Here is a 19,323-nt window from a genome sequence, read left to right as displayed (position 1 = left end):
TACCTGCAGTTCTTGCTGCTTCATCTGAAGCTGCTCCAGATGTTCAAGCTGCAGTCTGGTCAGCTCCTCCAGACGATACTGCGCTCCTGGGCCCTCAACCCCCCATCCCGGACCCTGCGGGTAGGCCCATGTGGGCTGGGGAGGCGGCCCATGGCCAGCATGCTCGAGGATGGACAGCTTTTCCATGATATGGCTCATCTTGGACTCGAGGTCACTTTGGGTCTGTGAGAAGGTGAGATTAAAAAACGCAGCTGCACGTAGTTGGTTACACATCATTCACAAGGGATACACGAAAGACATAAAGTAAGAGGCACTAATGCACAGATACCATTTTGTTCATGAACACACTTTGGCACATTCTGATATGCAAACATTCCTCCCTTATGGCAACCTAGTAGTCTTAACTAATATGCCATTGAATGATAAGCTTCTACTTCAAATGCTGAAAGCATGTCATATTCACTCTTTGGTTCAGTGAGTATGACAAATCCTAATTAAAGAAAGTGAATTGTAGCTTGTGATAAACAGTATTCAGATGTCTGTTCCCTCTTTTAAAAGCCCTTACCAGTTTCTACTATGATTACTATGGCAATTGGCTTCACAGTGGCAAACTACAAGGGCTGAAATCATTGCAGATGGAAGCAGTAAAAAGAAGAAAAAAAAATCAGTGCTTAATCATTTTCCCCTTCAGATAGTCATAACATTTTCTAATTGCCTCAAAGAAATTCATTTTACTCTTTCAATATAATTGAAATTCCGAGTGAAAAATTCCACACTGCCCTGTCTGCACCTAATCAGAAGTCAGTGCATAAAAAAAAATAGCATGGTATAATCTGATGCAAAATTACGGCTTATGCAAGGAATGAAGTGAGAAACACATCAGCTGCAGAAGTGAAAAATGAGCGACCTTGAGCAGTGGGACTGTGGCAGCCACCGCTGCAGCTGCAGCTGCAGATGCTGTCACCATGCTGCCCGAGTCACTCTGGGGGTGTGTGCTGGCAGACTGAGATGGGGTCGGCTTGTTGCTCGCTATCAGCTTGGGTTGCACGACCCTTGTTGTTGGTCTCGTGTTGCCATGCCTGCCATGGAAAATAAGAAATGAAACAGGAAATGCATGAGGACAGTAGCTCATTTGTAAAAGAAGATGTGAATAATCAATGTGTTTTTGACCAAACACAAGCATACCTATCACGCCTAGTAGTTGGTATTCTGTGTCCCTTGAACATGGTCAAAAATGAAAAAGTAAACTATGCAGCAGAATCTCACATTCCAATCTTAATTTCATAACTGATATACAGCTAGACATCAATGCATGAAATAGACATAAGCACTTATGATATAACACACACTGTGACTCTTTCTTCATGGTTTTACACTGCCCTCTAAGGAAAAGCTCTTTTGCTTGACATAGTTACAAAGCAAGTATCAGATCCTGTTTACAACGTATACCAATTGACAGTTTCCATTATAAATATTTGCAGAATACCAGACTCCATTTTACTTTGTCTGTATGTATTCAGGATTAAGACACTGACATCCTAGCACTGTTAACAACAATATGCTTATGACTGGTAATTATGATATGAATATATGCTCATATCATGTGATATTCCTCTAGCAAACTCCGAAGAACCATAAGTAGAGACCTTTTCGAAAGCTGCTCGCTCATGACCTGCAGCCGTTTTCCTCTGCTGCCATATTGAATGACCCTCACGTCAAGGGACTGACCCAACTGAGCACCCTGTGCCCCCATTGCAGTGGTCACTTCTCCCTGCCGTAGAATGCCTGATGCCTGGTAAGGACAGTGCATTGAAATCTGTGTTATAATTTGGCAGTCTAACACAGTGATGCCATGCATGGAGTAATGATGAAGGTGACGTAGATTTAAAGAGCAGCTAAAGACATTAAAAGAAATGGTAGATTTTGACTGTAGGGTTTAGTAAGTATCTAAGGTAACTTCAACACAAAATGGAAAAAGAAATGGACATCAAGGGTTACCTACTCTACTTTAATGATTTGAGCAAGTATTGCTACATCATGCTACTTAAATGATAGGACTGAGAAAAAAAAGAAGGATACACCAAACCTTATTATCCCTTCAATTACCACTGACGCAGTCAACATTTAACAACAGTCAGATCAATGTTCTGATGTGTGGTTTTTTTTTTTAAGAATCAGACTTAAAGGTGACTGGAAAATGTCTCATCACAAAAAAACAAAAAACAAAAATATACAGCAAGAAAAACAAAAGGTATTAAAGGAAACTACACCAAAATATAATTGAGTGAGTGCAGCAATATTAGTAGAACACTTAAGCAGAGTTTGACGAAAATCGAACAATCCATTCAAAAGTTAAGAATTTTCAAAGTTTGGTGCTGTCATTAATGGATAAGAAGACTAAGTAGTTCATAATATCATGCATGGATAACAATACAAAGAAAAATTATATTAAATATGATATGAAATAAATATTTACATTCGAAAAAATTGCTTTCATTGCAAATATGAGACAACTTGCACAATTTGCAAATATTAATCATTATGAAATATATACAGTACACAGTATAGCACACACCAAATATCTCACGAAACTTTGATTTATCTGGTATACATTTACCAAATATTAATATACAGAACAAGCTTTCAACATCAATGTCTTCTTCAGATTCATTTGTCTGTAGAAACAGATGGAATAATAAAGGAATAGACGTAAACTGAGGTTTACAATGTTTGAGAGAGATACATCTGATATAAATATACATCCACATGGATATCACGTTTGTGCATGCACATTACGTAAACTTAATACCAGACAAAAGTAATCTTTAGAGGATATCACAACATACCTTGGCTGCAGTCTTGACTTTAGTGGAAGAATAAATTTCTTTGTTTTTTACTGGAAAAGGAACTTTTGAAGGAGGCGCACCGTTGTTACAAGTATCTGCAATATAGACATTCACAGAATAAAGGTTAATAGCAGGATGACACAACTAAGCCTAAAACACATAACTGAATTTCACATCATATTCTGCATTAATTTTGCTTATAATTATTCCATCGGTTGCATACCCTACCCCCACAATCAAATATTGCTCTCCAACCTGCTTACAGTTCTACATATTTTACTAAGAATGCAATAGCTAGGGAAAGTAAACAATTGTCTATAAATGTAAAAGGTATGTGTCCGAATACATTTACAGGTATAGCAGTCCAATTTACAGGTGTACATATATGTAGCAGTCTACAAACATGCGAGGTCAATGATCACATTCAATCACCTCGCTGTGTCTCCACATCCCACTATAAACAAAATCAGACCTCTTTTTAAGAATGCACTCAGAGGACAATGCTAAGAGCATGTACTAGTACATTGTATCTATATACCCTGACTTGTATTACAAAGTATAAAAGCAGCATCTTTCCAGACACAACAAAGCTTGAAAACTCAAAACTTTGAAGAAAAAAAATATACAAACAACTAACTCCTCTCATATCAATTCAGTTCATGCAAGCTAACCTGCATTGTTACCGGATGTCAAAGCTTCTCCAGGAACCTTGTTGGGATTTTTTAAGTGATTCCCAGCTGGAGTCGATTGGGGAAAACTCTGCATTTGGCTACCGCTAACTTTTGAACTCGTTTCTGGTGATCCTGGTATGCCAGAATGAAGGTCTGTAGCTTGATAACCATTGCTATAGACATCAGCAGTGTCCTTCCCTCTCTCATAACCTTCAGGCAAGTTACTTGGCAGGGCAGGTGGCAGCTGAGGCTGATCCGCAGCGATGTCACCTTTCTCAAAGGGGGATCTTCTCTCTTTGAGGTACTTCGCCTTGATCCTCACTCGCACCGAGCCAGTGCTTGAATGGCTGGAGTCTGACGCATCCAGCGATGGCCTGGACTTGGTATGCGGCAAGACATTGATTCCGGACTTTTCAAGCACCTCACTAGAAACGGAACTTCCTGAAGTGTCAATGCTCCTAGCACCCATGCTACGGTTGAATGATGGTAGTTGCTCTGGCTTGGTCTGTGAAGTTGAATTCTCCATGAGACCTGAAGCTGCCATGTCTTAGTCACCACCAACATAACAAATGCTCACACTTTTGATCTAGAAGAAGAGGAAACATTTTGAGTTAAATAATTTCACATCAAATTACGCATGAATAGAATGTACAAAGTAGAAAGACATGCAATACATAGCAACACTACATTGACTTGAGTAAAAAGGCACGGGCCTCTCATTATCTTTATTCTGTTGCAATTTGTGAAAGAAACTGATTAATACATCTTTGAATAGAGATATAATTAAGTCAGTTGTATTCCATTTGTCTGTGTAATGCACTAAGTGTGGAATCATGTTTCCTAGTTTACTCTACAAGTTCACATCTTGATCAAAATTTGTATTCCTCATCTTACTTTACATAGTCCAATCTGCCAAATGCAGATCAAGTCTTATAATGAATGTTATATTGTTTTGGACAGACATAATCAGCAGGATATAATATTTAAACATGGATATATGTGTATGATCATTATTTAATGAAAAGATTGTTCAAGATATCTTGTAGCATTTGATCTGAATGTTCAACTAGATTTTGAATTGATAGATTGTAGTAGTCATGGCCAGCACGGCACTATCTGGCGCTCAGGGCTTGCCAGAAAATCAGCTCGGCGTTGCACAGCAAGCTATGACAAGGGTGGATTGATATCCTTTTTCTGAAATGTAATCCTGTTCCACCAGTGCAACAGTGGTTTCTTTTTTCCATTTATAGAAGAGATGATGCGCCTGAACTTGCCATCGCTGGCATTGGTTCCGTAAACATGGAAAGTTGTAAAATTCAATGGGTCTTATTGCTGCCAAGCCAGTTTATGCTACAAATTGTATATGTACTTCTTTTCTGTCAATTTTGTGAAGTTACTTTACTTATCTCACAGTTGGCAGCAGAGAGCAGAGAACAGTCTTGAAATCTTATTTTTATGAACTTTAAGTTCTTTTTAAGGTTGTCTAAGCCAACAATTTTCTACCAGTCAGGCACACAATTCAAATTCTGCACACAAACGAGAGCTTGTCAGATGAAATTTTGACAAATTTCCTCGAAGTCAAAGTGCTGGTCTGCGGTGGCAACATTTTGCTGGCACACACTGCTTGACTGCATACACATGAGCTTCTCCGTGTGTGTGGTAGATCTACTGTATGTACACACGCATCCACGAGTGTGGCTGTATCCGATCCAGCAACTCTGGCCATGGCTACAGCCACACTCGTGTGGCTGGATGGTAAAGACACACGCGTGTGGTTGCATAAATTACACTGCCTTTATTTTATGTCATGACTTCACGCAAACCAAGATAAGATGGGCCAAGTTATCTAGCACAATTCAATTCCCTAGCGAAAAGTCCCTAGCACACAAGTATGAAGTAAATCTAGATTTGGATAGATCTATACTCTTTTAGAAAATTGACTTCGGCTTCAGGCGTGAAGCTGAAGTGAATTTGAACAAACATTATAAAGTTTCACATAGAACCCTACACCAAAAGCTATATATGGGACTTATCAATCTACAACTGGGGTTAACGAAATGTACATTGTAATCTAAGAATGCGACTTTACCGGTAGCAGTTTGGCAACATGTCCAGCAATACAGCTTCTAAAGACGATTATCGAGCAATTCTTGACAAGTTTACCGGCATGATAAATTAATAAATGTTGCTCGGATTGCCAGAATCAGAGGAACCTTGGTTGTAGCTGCACAACTTGAAATTAAGCGCAAGAAATTTAGTTCGCTGCTGTCCTACAGCCCATCATAGGTGAACGCATGCAACACTGTGGAAAGTCTTTTGAGGGTATTGGGCATCAGCGATCCCGACTGTGGTGAGTGGTCATATTACGTAACTCATGCACGTTCTACAAGTCTCTACCACTACGAGAAAGTCGCCAAGCAGATGACCGACTCCATGCTTGTGTTTGTGTGTGATAATAGAGACAGCAAATTTGGGCTGCTATCATGTGAGTAAATTTTCAGTTTAATCCTCCATAGCAGCGGGCATACGAGTAGAAGGGCAAAAAGGTACCCATGGCATTATTTTGTATGTAATTCATTGTAACGTGTGGTCGTAAGGGGTCCCTATATGCGCGTTAGATTCTTCTCTGCTCATGTGCATGATGCATCGTTCATCACACGGCCCCAGGGGCGCGGGGCGCGGGCGGGCCAACCAACCAAGCCGGTGGAGCGAGCATTGTGGCGAGGGAATGGGGATCCAGTGCAGTGCAGTGCCAGGGATGGGAAGTGTGGTTGGGTGTCTAATAGTACATCGACACCGTAATGTTTTTCTATCAATAGAAACTCAAAATATCTCACACTTTGCCTGAAATTTTATTCACATGTAAAGAATATAGACCTAGCTACTCTGAATTCGCAAGTGCATCTTAAAAGTGCAATTTGAGGTAAACTACGTACACGCTCAAGCCAGGGCCGGGGGTGCGTCAAGCGCTCCTATTCCTAACGGCACGCTAAATGCCAAAGCTAACTGTACTGTACCGTAACCGCGCCAGAGGAGCACTCGAACGCTCCTAAAGTGTACCGTACTGTACTGTACCGAGCCAAAAGTGGATCACCCCGGGGGGGGGGGGGGGGGGGGGGGGGGGGCTCAACTCAAGCAAGAAGCCCCCCATTCACTTTTTCTTCATCTCACATCTGACGTATAAATTGTCGCAACTTTGCACAGTGATTTTTTGTTACACACACATGTCCACTATCCATGATGAAAAGAAGAAAAAATTCTGTTTTTTTTTTTCTTAAAAAATCAAGTTTTAATCAACCGATGCAGAGCGACCCATCAAAACACGGGCGCCAGCGTGTTCGCACAATACAAGACTGCCGCACCTAGCGGCCTGATCTGACTAAATATTCTCGGAGCTTTTTTTCTGCGGCTCCCACCTCTCCGCGCACGAATCAGCCTCTTGAAGCTGAAGTCTAACATCTTTTTACAAAAATTCGTAACGAGAAAAATAGAATCACTGGTACTAACCTGATCTTGTGCATATATTCCAAATTACTATTCCACACTGATAGAGTAGGTGGGTGCACAAGCTCGTTCTCAAAATCTCACAGCTTGCGCGCTGTGTGTATGTGCTGGATGCGTGATGTGATGTAATGTCGCGTCGTGAGATTCCAGAAAACAAACTGGAGTACCCGCCTACTCTAGTCAGTTGCGCAGTTATTTTGAAACCTACACCCCTACTCTCTATTGACAATACAATTTGAAGTGCACGTATTAAATGCTTAATTCATGATATATGGTATCATCAATCATTGTTTTGCTGTTGTTGTTTATTATCAACTTTTTCAGTAATATTTTGATGTGTTTAAATCCTAGTGAAGAGTAAAAAAAAACACTGCGTACAACTGTAGTCTTGTGCGTGCATTTTCGTTCTTTTACGCAGTGCAGTGCTATGAATAGAGGTGTGTCGGTTTCAATGTAGAGCTCTACAGTGTCGATGTGTTGGACATGTACACCTACCATACAAGTTACAACATAGAACCTTGTCTTAACCAAAAGATCAGTCTGTAGTATTTATCGTCGGGGATATGCTGCATCTTCGCTGAATTCCCTTTGGAGGAGAACTGTAAAAGGAAAAAAAAAATGCCTCCAGACCGACAGATTTCTGCCTTAGGCGATGAAGTAGGCCTAATTCTCTACTGCAGCCTGCAGCACCAAAGAGAACCCTTAACCTTGCCCCCACTGTCTCCCTACTGCCTCCACTGCACTGTGGGAGCACCCTGAGTGAATAGCATGCTATTAAGTTGCGTATGCTGAGAAAAAAAAACACACACAAATTCAGGCACCTCTAAATGTGCTCTATTTCACCAGCGATTATTATTATAAAGATAGGCTGGCAGCAATTCAGGGGGGCCGTGCACTGTTTTGTAGTTGAAGTTACAGAGATGTATTTTCACATGTTTCAGCTTTCAGCATGTTAATCCATAGAAATCTAAATTGCAATTCCGAGATTTAGGGGCCATGTACATGTGTGTGACACAGTTAAAAGAAACCCAAAGAGAAATGTGGATTGAGTGAAAGTTATAGTTTTGGTGTTGGAACTGCTGGATGAGGAGACTACTACAGGTTATGGCGTCATGTGTGGACAACAATATAAGGGGAATTCCACAAAATTCCTTTTTCATGAAAATTGAACATTCCATCAATTTGATACTGACATATGTTAAGGATAGCAATTAGACTGCTTTCTGAAAGCAGATAGTAAAGTGCTCTTTCATTATGCTAGAAAAGTGAATTTTTTGTTGAATTTTCTTTATATTTTCTTTATGTTGTTGTCCACAGATGACATCATAACCTCTAGTAGTCTCCTCATCCAGTGGTTCCAACACCAAAAACTTTCCAGGGGCGGTTCCACTGGCCCTGGTACAGTATATTTGTCAGATTCTGTGAGCTGGATGAAGACACAGAATTTTGGTCAACATTGCAACTTGTAGGAGTTTCCTCCAGAGTCATTTCACTCTACTGTACAGAAATGTATGATCTGCTCTTCTTTTTTTTTCTTTTTTTTTTCATTCAAACTGAAGTACTTTCACTAGTTGGTTTATCGATGTACCAGTGGGTGGTTCACTGCAGCCGGGTGCAATGCTGTAGGGCCTATAGATGTAAAGTTGTTTTACTCTGAGCATACACAGTACAATGATATAAAATTGTGCAAGATACATGTGTACACTGTAGGTAAGAATTCATGCTCCCATTGTGTAACTGTCAGTCCTGTGATTTGACAGTTCTAGATCATCTTGACATAGAGGTTCTCTTCCCCAATCAAATCAGTGGCAGTTAGTGCCAAGGGCCGTAAATCAATTTAAAATGAGGGTTACTAGGCTGTACCTTTGTGTCTGTAAATTCAGTTGATTTGCAACTTCATGTGATGCTCATAACAAATTGAATATGAAAGGACAAGTTCACCTTCATGTACATGTGGATTGAGTGAATGCAACAATATTAGTAGAACACATCAGTGAAAGTTTGAGGAAAATCCGACAATCCGTTCAAAAGTTATGAATTTTTTAAGTATCTGCGCAATTACTGCTGGATGAGAAGACTACTACAGTGTGTGATGTCACATGCGTACAACGATATAATGAAAATAAAAAGAGAATTTCACAAAATTTTACTTTTTTAATAAAGTGCACATTTCTTAGACTTGTTACTGATGTAAAGGATAAAATCATTCCCCTTGCCTTCTGAAAGAGAGAAGTCAAGTGTTCTTTTGTTATGTGAGAAAAGTGAAAATAAGGTGAATTTTCTTTATACAGGTACTTTCTTTATTCCATTGTACTCATGTGACATCACAAGCTATAGTAGTCTTCTCATCCAGCCATGACTGAGCAGAAACTTTAAAAATTCATAACTTTTGAACGGATTGTCGGATTTTCCTCAAACTCTCACTGATGTGTTCTACTAATATTGCTGCATTCACTCAACCCACATGTCTATGAAGGTGAACTTGTCCTTGAAGTACTTTGTGGCTGAACTTCGTCCACATAAACCCAGGTGTTATATCATCACATCACAAATCCGCGGTGAACTCACTTGATCACTTGCAGCAGGTCTACTTGTACATAGTCACAGTTTTCATATTTCTCCAACCTAGAGCAACATGTTCACACAGAATGCAAGTCTACCTTACACTGTAGATGAAATTACAAATTTTAGTCACTGCATGATGTAGTCAACTATCACTGTGTTCATTCCTAATGAATGAGACAATGGAACAGTGCTATTGATTTAGTATATTTTAAAGAACATTTCTGCCATAATTTGTGCCAGAAAAATATGGCATGGCCCTTCTTGAGTGAAATCAAGCTCACGGCACCTCTGTACAGTAAGCGAATGATCAACGTTGATGAAGGTGATGGGACAAACTATCACTTCCGAGGCGATCTGGATGTAGTCTTTCCAAAGCGCAGCTGCGGAAAGATAGCGTACACATTCAGATCGCCGAGGAAATTAGTTTGTCTCATTGCCTGAAACTAAAAGTTGATTATTTGCTTTATATTCCACATCTAGGTTCCTAGATATTCCCACTTTATTCCACATCTGAAACCGTTTTAGCTGTCTATCGGTATCGTAGTTTACTTTAGACGTATGTGCGTAGATGACAAGACAAGGAATTTGCTCCGCGCCCCGTGCATGGCACCGAAATAAATGTGCATTGCACTGTGGTCTATCACTTGACCCAGGTCAAATGATAGACCACAGTGCAACGCACTTTTATTTCGAGCATAATCAAAATTGTAAGTTATATCACGATTAGGACAGTGTGGACTAAGAGATCAGCAAAACAAAATGACTATCATCATAGAGTGTAACGAACTTTTCTTCTCAGGTGATGTGATGGGCAAAACTACGCTTTATTGATCAGCTCTTAACCAATCCTATAGCAAGATTCTTAGTATGTGGAATATAATATGAAAGCATTGTCTTCCAAGAACAGTCTTACTGCTGCTGTGTAACTTGTCTTTTCTGACTGTAGATTTTACTCATTGTCATAGTGTCTTGTAATGTATTAAGATTATTATTCACAATGTTTCAGGCCATTCAGGCTATGAACTTTGACTATCACAAGCATGCATACAAAGCAGTTTATGCCAATGATCAGCAAAATCAAGATATCTGAAAGGTCAAAGGTAAGTGTGTTAGCATGTGAAATATTTTTTGATTCATTTTCCATGTATATGAGAAGATGGCTGTATAGCCAATATTCAGCAGTGCTAGCTGGTCTTCCATAGGGTCCAGTCGGTTTAGAGATGGACCACTTCACTGGGTTATGCACCCTACTCATTTTGTGATGTATGAGTGAAGCGGGATCTTTTATGTGCATGAGTTGTGGCTCTCTCACACATGTAACCTCCATGTTATGTCACTGCAAACATGTACCCGAGGGACATAGTGTTACGCCTCTTTAGAATACTTGAGAGGATAGTATGGTTACACACAACACTGCTCAGCTAGACTCTGGAATTGAACCTGAGTCATTTGGATTGGGAGGTAGACATGCTACCGACTGAGTTAAGTCACCACCCTAATATCATCATGTTATATCAGGGTGTTACAATGGAGACTGATACTAACAAATAGGCACAGCCTTGTGATATCAAGCGACGTGAATTTACCCAGTTATTGTCAAAGTGTTCACACACATCAGCTGGCAAAGGTCTGTGAAACTGATAAACTTTGATCTTTTTTTTAGAATACTATACTGTAAAAGTGGATATTTTCGCGCGACTAATTTTTCCCGCTTGGCCGGGTAAGAAGAGTTTCGCATGTTTTTAATTCCGCGGAATCAAGACATCATGCACAGGAACATATGGCAAGCAAAAATATTCGCATGCTGTTATTTTCGCGCTAGTTTCTGGTTGCGCGAAAATTTCAACACCGAAAAAAATTTTCACTTTTACAGTATTCCTAGGTACTGTGAAATGGTCATCATTATTGCCTGACAATCACATTTGTGTGACGGCACAGGTTTTTTCAGTTTTGTGATTAAAAAAAAGAGCAAAAATCTTTGCTTTTGTAAATGCCATTTTTCCAGAGAAGTTTTTTTTTTATTCTTGGATACTGTTCAGGAATATGAAATATTGGTGTCCTTGCAACATTAAAGAGCAGTCCAGAAAATGGTAATTACAAAAAAAAATTGAAAGTGAAAACTGAAATACTGATATTGCCAAATGTTACTGAACAAGTCCTCGACATGATATGTCACAGTTGATCAATAGTACAAAAGTTCACATCATGCCATGATTTATAATATCCTAATTATTCAACTGTTATTGTTTTTGTCCCTCTATAATGTTATAACAATCCTGACGTACATGTCCATTGTTAGAGAGTGAAAATCCCAGCAATAACTTCTGTGATGTGGCATGGCAACAATTGCTAGGTGAAGTGTAATGTGTGCCAGGTGATTGATGCCTATTGATAAACCTTGAACCGTCTGTAATTGCATTGTGGATAGCCACCAGTCAGTCTTGTGACGGTTCAATCAAAGGGTAGCCGGCAGGCGTTGTTGAAGGCAAGTCAAGTTTCCACCTCCTGCCAACGGCAGCTGAGCTGTGCTGCTGCCGATCACTTCCTGGCACGAGGTGATGAGGAAAAGCTCCCGCTCGTGGTCATAAAGGGGAGGTGATGAGGCAAAAACAAGGGGAGTGTCAAAAAAAAGAGAGAAACACCTGCAGCCCTAGTTTAGTTCACCGTGATAGGGTACACACAATTCCTGTTGTCATGGCGATGATGGGATGCGTGCAGTTTTCTCTTCCATGCCGTCAAATTTGCAGGGTACAGTCTTGAGAGGATGAATTGATCGATTATGTGCAGATGATGTGGTAGCCATGAACGAATCCACACCATTCACTGTGATTGGTCTTTGGCTCCATGAAAAAGAGACATCTCAAAGTTATGGATGTTGCGGGCTAGGGAGCTGCGGTACCTAGGGATAGGACCTTAAGTCTCGATGATGTCCGACACGGTCATTGATGTGATCATCGGTTTGATTGTCCTAACGAATGCCGTTGGAAATGTCTTGGTTATCTTCACGTATCAGAGGGAATCCGTTTTGCGAGTGCCAGCCAATACCTACATTGTCAGTCTGGCTTTTGCGGACCTATTTTATGTTGTTCTTGCTCCTGTGTGCCTTGCACTTTCAAACACCCTTGACATCAGTCAGCACAGCAATTGTATGTGGACTCTGACTCTCCTGATGGTCAACTTTCCCGTGTCCATTTTCCATCTCCTCCTGATAGCTATGGATCGCTACACTGCCGTCACACAACCTCTGCGATATTTCGTTGTCATGTCAGAGCTTCGCGTCAACGTCTACCTCGGCCTTGCGTGGGGCATGGGGCTCCTCATCGGGCTGTTGCCCCAGTTTGGTTGGTACAACATGCTCGATGCCCCAATCAAATCCTGCAGCTATATTTTGCTCCTTCCCCAAGAATATTTTATCCTGCTCTTCACTGTGTGCTTTGCATTCCCACTGATCATCCTGGTCTTCCTATACCTGGTCATGTTTCGCGAGGCCAGACGGCAAACGCGGCGGGTGGCGCAGCTGGAGGTTGCCGTACTCTTCAAGAACGGGGCGAGGCGTAAGCCGCGTCTCATGAGGGACATCAAGGCCACAGTAACGGTCGGTCTCATCCTCGGGAGTTTCATTCTTTGCTTCCTGCCAACCTGCATTGTTTACTTCGTTTACATTTCCAATGCACATTTGATAGAATCGCAAGTATTCTTGCTGCTTTCTAGGGTCTGTAATATAACACTGGCACTGAGCACAGCTGTGAATCCATTCATCTATGCATACAAGAGTCAGCGATTTCGACAGAGAGCTTCGACGCTTGTTCATCGTTCGTATAATTTGTCAAAGAAAATGTGTGGATGTCAGTCCTGACAATAAGCCATGTAATTCAGGATCATTTATAGACCTCAGTTTTGTTTGGGATGTAGCATACAGATAGCGGTACATACAAGTGTATGTATTTTACATTGCACAGTGTACAAGGCACTTCTCGTTGTTGGAATTATACACTCTTGGATACGGTTTTCCCCTTGTATGCATCATCTTCCATCCATGTTCTTTCTAAAAGGCAAGTTTGTTTGTTTGTTTGTTGTGTGTTTGTTTTTGTCCTGCCATGATGTACAGTATGCAAGTTCCGTGTGTGCATGGTGTTGAGTTTTTGGAGGTATAGGGGGTATGAATGTATACATCTGTTTGTTTATTTTTCTATGGCTCTATGAACTTGCTGCTACTGCTGAAACACTTTCAAATACACAATGTACAGAGGAGATCTTCGAAAGTCTATTTTTTATCAGTGTGTAATTCAGCATATCTTTCATTTTCTAAAATACACACATTAGAAAACCAGCCAAATGCAATGAATTTCATTGTCAATTCATGTTCAGAGTAATTACTAAATTTTATCAGAGATAGCAAGCAGAGATAACAAGCTAGATATGGCCCCCCCCCCCCCCAAAAAAAAAGAAGCTTTAAAATGTCTTTGACAGCCTACAGTGTGTACCCTTCATCAAAATGTTTAGTATATACCAACCTGATGCAGTTTTTGTTTCAGGGACAGTGATTGAGAGAAAGTGCATGATAGTTTCATTTAGTCACAATTGCTATTAATAATCTTTCCTTTTCCGATTTAGTGTCTTGTGCAAGTTTTAGTTCAGTCTTCTTTGTAAAGAAGCTGTGCACACAACCTGCAAGCAGTGGATTTTAATACATATTGAGAACACCTCTTATTTTAAAGGTGCTTTATGTATGCTGTTAACTTCAAGAATAGAATCTTCAACGTTAACTTATAATATTTTCATCTTTTTCTCATTTCATGCTTGAAAAAAATCCAGAGGAAAGATCCATCACGATATAGACGAGAGGGTGATCTCACATAGTGAACACCAGTGGACAGTGACACCCTAGACTGAACAATCCTGTTATCATGGCACAGCCTCAAATGGATGCTAAGCAGGTAAATATCGCAAGGTTATCAGCCATATTTTCCCATATTTTTGCACAGAGTGGATACAGAAGTACTGTACAGTACAGTAATATATGGTAATTGATATTCAATTTTATATAAAATTTTGCATTATATCATCTGGGCCCTGTTTTACGAAACGATATGAAATCAATTTTAAATTTCCTTAACACATAGGCTGCCATAGACTTATCATAGAAATCAACTTTATAATCAATTTTACCTCTTCATAAAACAGGGCTCTGGTACATGCACAATGAATGCATGTATGCTACATTTTTCTGTTTCTCCAGATTGACTCATCACTAAAGTTGTGTTTTGTTTTTGTTGAGCACTATAATATTTATTGATATCTGATTTTAGTCCGTGAAGATGGTTATACCAACCTTCAAACTAATAAGATCTAGATGCACATTCAGTTTTGGTCATTCATTTGTAGCCACACACTAAAGGACATCTAGGTTTGTTACTGACATAACCTTGAGAAATGTCTCATCTCAAGTTTCCAATGCTGTTAGTGCTTGGTATGTATTTAGTTGTCGTGCAGATGCTATCTCAGATTCAGATTCAGATCAGAACGGTTAAAAATGACCATGATAGAGTGACCATTTGTAGTTCGGAGAACAGGAAAACTTTTTGAACATCTTTGTGCAATCCCACTGTGAATAAGAAGTTTTATTCTTAATACCAGGGGATAATTACTTACCCTTAGTCTCATTTTCCAGTACTGTAAACGTCAATATTTTCGCGCGATTAATTTTTCGCGCTGAGCGGCTCGAAAACGTATTCGCGGGTTCTTAAATTCACGCTCCGCAGCCGGTTAATACACAGTCTCTGTTTTCATCCAGCGATGCCAGCGTATGATAAGCGACGTAGCGAGCGGCGCGAGTGCGAGTACAAGCGCTCAACTACGTAGTACATGTGTATTTTACTCAATACATGTACTGTAGTACTAGTACTGTAGTCGCGGGGATGTAGCACACCAATCGGCCATGGGCTCGGTGCGTGCGGTGCGTGCGATGATACTGCTATATGCGTAAACATGTCTGTACTACGTAGCAGTATCATCGACGAAGTGCACACAATTCAGGCCGTTCAAAATGTGCATAGAAAATTGTGAAGATATATTCGCGCGTTTTTGAATTCGCGCTAGCCGAACGTAGCGCGAAATCCGCGAAAATTAATGTACCGCGAAAATTTGCACGTTTACAGTAGTTGATTGATTTAGTCTAGTTGATCTGTAAAGTAGAATGTGTGTTCCTTGAGTCTATTCAAATACTGAAGAAGTGTCATTTCTGTGTACATGTATGTATGTGTGTGTGTGTGTGTGTGTGTGTGAATGGCTTTATTTGTGCAATTTTTTAGATATTGTGTGAGGGTTTTTTTTTTGTCTTGTTTCTGTATTAGCTGAAGGAATTCCTGCAATCCTACAACAAGCTGACAGAAGCCTGCTTCTCAGACTGCATTGGAGATTTTACTAGTAGAAAAATGCTTGACAGCGAGGTGTGTACCTGTCCGTATAAACTTTATCAAAAGTATACAAAAAATAAATAAATAGATTAAAAGCTGGGAGGATAATAAGTATATAAGCCCATTTCTTTTTTGTTTTTGTAATTATGGTTATTACTCCAAAATACGGAATTATCAGTGTGTATTTACATCAATGGAGGGCATTTTGTCAATAAAATGCAATAAAAACAATTCATTGTAAGTGTCATTAATTTGAAGATGATAATAACTTTATAGGAAGAAAGACTGTATGTGATGACCTTCCTAATTTGCTTAACATTACTGGGAGAGGTCTTCCAAAGTAATTAGTTTCATGAAACGTAAATTTATTGCTCACTTGGTAGACAAAAGTGTATAGCCTAATCAAAGGAGTCAGAGTCACAGGATAAAACAGACCAATCATCTGTAGGTGACTTCCAGATATATGCAGTAACTAGACGGAGTGTGAAAATGAGAATTGAAGGGGAATGAAACCCAAGTATGCCTGTGGATTGAGTGAATGCAGCAATGTCAGTAGAACACATAAGCAAAGTTTGAGGAAAATCGGATAATCTGTTTTTAAAAAAAAGTGATGAATATTTAAAGTTTGGTGCAGCCATTACTGGATGAGAAGACTACTACAGTTCATGACATCAACTATGGAAAACAATATAACCAAAATATAAAGAGAATTTTACAAACACATTTCCTCAAATTGTTACTGACATAGGTTAAGGGTAATTTTCCCCCTTAAGTCAAATGTTCTTTCATTATGCTAGAAAAGTGAAAATTATATTGAATTTCCTTTATATTTTCTCTGTATCATATTCCATATGTGGCTTCACAAATTATTTTTCAAAATTTCAAAATTCAAAACTTCGGAACAGATTTTCCCATTTTCCTCAAGCTTCGCTAATGTTTTGTACTAATATTGCTGCATTCTCCCAATTCACATATATATTGGGCATTCATTATCCTTTAAACAATATTGCAATTCGTACTGCTAAATGCAATCATAAAGCTGGAGATGGCATTGTGAACATGATATATGGATCAAAAATTATTGTCATGTGAAAAAAAAAGGAAGTTTCCATTTGCTAGACACATATTCATGTTCACATTTTCTTTCATGCTTGTCAATGTATTCTATACATCAGTTTCTAGGCAAAATATGGCCTGCGAGTCTCATGACATGTCATTGCATTTATTGTGCAGCTGAAATGAATTCATAATCTTCTTCACTATGTTGTAGTTGAGTAAGACTACATAATGCCATACATGTACATACTAACTTTTTGTAATTGGCCTACAGTACACACTATGTCATATGAAAGTCAATGTCTTGAACCGGCATAAGTGTATTCAACAGGTGTCTAGCATCTGGCTTCTTTTTTTTTTTTTTTTAGAGAGAGAGAGAGAGAGAGAGAATTACTTGGATGTAAATGTCACAATTTCTCACTTATGTACAGTAGATTGAAAAGCAGATATACAAAATACATTGTTTAGAGTATTTGAAGTACTGTGACAAGCCCAACTTATTTCAGATTTCATGCTTGTTGCAGTACTGACATGAAGTGTGAAGGGTAGGGCCCGTGTGTGCATTTTGCTCTCTGTTTAATTTCAAACCAGAAGCTTTGTACCAGGTACTCATTTCACTTTTGTCTTCTGCCCCTCCGATACCTGCAGAAACGCTGCTCCTTCAACTGCATGGAGAAGTACTTGAAAATGACCCAAAGGATATCACTGCGCTTCCAAGAATACCAGGTGCAGCAGAATGAGGGGATGTTGGCGCAGCAAGCCAAGTACGGAAGATAGTACCCATTGTCCATCCCTCTAACGAGTTCAGCGCGTTTTTTCTTTAAAAAAAAAATCAGGACTACTGTGTGTGTGAGCATTCTTTATATGAGAATGTTTGCATTTGATGTCTTGCCTTCCCACATACTTCCTGACAAGTTCTACAAGGGCACAATGTGTAGGTTCAGTATGCATTCTGCTCTGTGGCCATTTTAATCGCCATCGTGTTTTGATGTTCACACATACATAGGTCATAACTATTTGCCACAATGTTCTTCCTGTTGTTGGTATGTCATGCATTTGCCATTCTTAAAATACCACGACATGTGGAGGGTGATAGACACATTTCAAGTTCATTCAAAATTCATTTGGGAAGTTATTCTTTTGAATGTGGGTGACTTCAGTAGACATCCATAAATAGGGCCGAGGATGGAAGTGGTTATGCATTGAAAAAACACTGGATTGTGGGTGTAATTGACACTTTTGCACTACAGAGGAATCTATTTGTGTGAATAAGCAAAATGGCAGAATTTATCAGTTTAGTTGAGCATAGATTATATGAAATGATTTAGTTTTACATAAATATGACCAACTTAGTGTTTGTTTGTGTTTTTTATGTGAGATATGAAGCTCCTTCTTGGAGGGAGGGGGTTAAGTGGGTGGGTAAACAGACTTGGTCTGTTTCATTTGATTTGAGTTTTATCTCGTGGCTTACATTTTGCTTTGTTTGGATTGTATTTTCTTCTATGCGGATATTTTCAGTTTATTCCTAACATGCCAGTTTTAGTAGGAATGGGAGCAAATGTAATTACATAATGTGTTTGTGTACACGCTACATTTCCTCCTGCTGAATTGTCTTTTTAGTCTTAAGAATTCTCTCATTACCCTCAGAAGCTGACAATACTGATTTATTGTCCAATGATGACTGTAAATCAATTTGATCTCGTAAAGTCACAAGTTACAAATTTATGCAAAGATCTTCTTGCACAAAGTACAGTTTATGCTGAATCAGTTGTTGCCAGTTTGAGCTTTGGTTCAGTCCAACAGATTCATCTATGTTGAGACTGAATGTAATTAATTGATAGATATGTTTTTCTTTTTATGAAATGGCTAAGTTTGGAATTATGGCATTAATTACAGACCAAATACAGTGTACTGTTCTCACCCAATGGTAGTATGGAGTGGTATATTTGTATATGTGTGACGCATCTCAGGGTTAGTGCTTACATGTGATAATGTGTGTTGCGACCAGAAAACAGAAAGTACATTGTTTTTATTATAATTACTATGCAAGTGAGCATTTGTAACCTGTGGATAAAACTTGTAAACCCTGTTATGTACAGTGTATGGTGACCAAGTAATTGCTCAAATATAATTTTCAGGTGCAAGACATGGCCGGCGGAACCGTGGGGGCCGTGGGGCCTCAGGCCCCCACACTTTTTGTGCACCATATAAAGGAATATAAGTTGTCATCTTTTTGGGCCCCCACACTTTTTCTAACCCGGAAGT

The 19,323-nt window shown here is 39.4% G+C and overlaps 3 protein-coding genes across 3 annotated transcripts in view; 2 read left to right on the top strand and 1 right to left on the bottom strand.

Annotated features, from left to right (window-relative positions):
* LOC139714535 (uncharacterized) overlaps positions 1–5,741 on the bottom strand; it is a 66,272-nt gene extending 60,531 nt beyond the window's left edge. Inside the window, exons 1-6 of the mRNA XM_071626227.1 lie at positions 5,607–5,741; positions 3,627–4,103; positions 2,898–2,941; positions 1,647–1,895; positions 908–1,079; positions 4–222 (exon numbers count right to left, since the gene is read on the bottom strand). Of these exons, the coding sequence (XP_071482328.1) occupies positions 4–222; positions 908–1,079; positions 1,647–1,895; positions 2,898–2,941; positions 3,627–4,061 (1,119 nt within the window). The 5' untranslated portion in view covers positions 4,062–4,103; positions 5,607–5,741. The remainder of the gene's footprint in view (positions 1–3; positions 223–907; positions 1,080–1,646; positions 1,896–2,897; positions 2,942–3,626; positions 4,104–5,606) is intronic.
* A 161-nt stretch (positions 5,742–5,902) lies between these two features.
* LOC139714531 (mitochondrial import inner membrane translocase subunit Tim9-like) lies at positions 5,903–17,835 on the top strand. The gene is made up of 4 exons (XM_071626223.1): positions 5,903–6,002; positions 14,402–14,523; positions 15,940–16,035; positions 17,707–17,835. Exons 2-4 carry the CDS (start codon positions 14,494–14,496, stop codon positions 17,833–17,835), a joined length of 255 nt encoding a protein of 84 aa, XP_071482324.1. The 5' UTR covers positions 5,903–6,002; positions 14,402–14,493.
* LOC139714532 (adenosine receptor A2a-like) lies at positions 12,513–13,442 on the top strand. Its single transcript, XM_071626224.1, has one exon. The coding sequence runs from the start codon at positions 12,513–12,515 to the stop codon at positions 13,440–13,442; it is 930 nt and encodes a 309-aa protein (XP_071482325.1).
* Positions 17,836–19,323: the final 1,488 nt, after the last annotated feature.

The sequence above is a fragment of the Diadema antillarum genome, unplaced genomic scaffold, assembly GCF_040938485.1.
Source record: "Diadema antillarum isolate AM-2024a unplaced genomic scaffold, OU_Dant_1.0 seq00002306_RagTag, whole genome shotgun sequence".
Taxonomy (NCBI): domain Eukaryota; kingdom Metazoa; phylum Echinodermata; class Echinoidea; order Diadematoida; family Diadematidae; genus Diadema; species Diadema antillarum.
The sequence above is the reverse complement of the archived record's forward strand: the minus strand, read 5'-3'. Positions and strand labels throughout refer to the sequence as shown.

What these genes read in the sequence shown, in the direction of transcription:
- LOC139714532 (XM_071626224.1), top strand. Translation starts at nt 12,513, where the DNA reads ATGTCCGACACGGTCATTGATGTGATCATCGGTTTGATTGTCCTAACG.
- LOC139714531 (XM_071626223.1), top strand. Translation starts at nt 14,494, where the DNA reads ATGGCACAGCCTCAAATGGATGCTAAGCAG. An exon ending in CTCAAATGGATGCTAAGCAG is followed by an intron (nt 14,524 to 15,939) that starts GTAAATATCGCA and finishes TTTCTGTATTAG; the next exon opens with CTGAAGGAATTCCTGCAATC. An exon ending in GAAAAATGCTTGACAGCGAG is followed by an intron (nt 16,036 to 17,706) that starts GTGTGTACCTGT and finishes CGATACCTGCAG; the next exon opens with AAACGCTGCTCCTTCAACTG.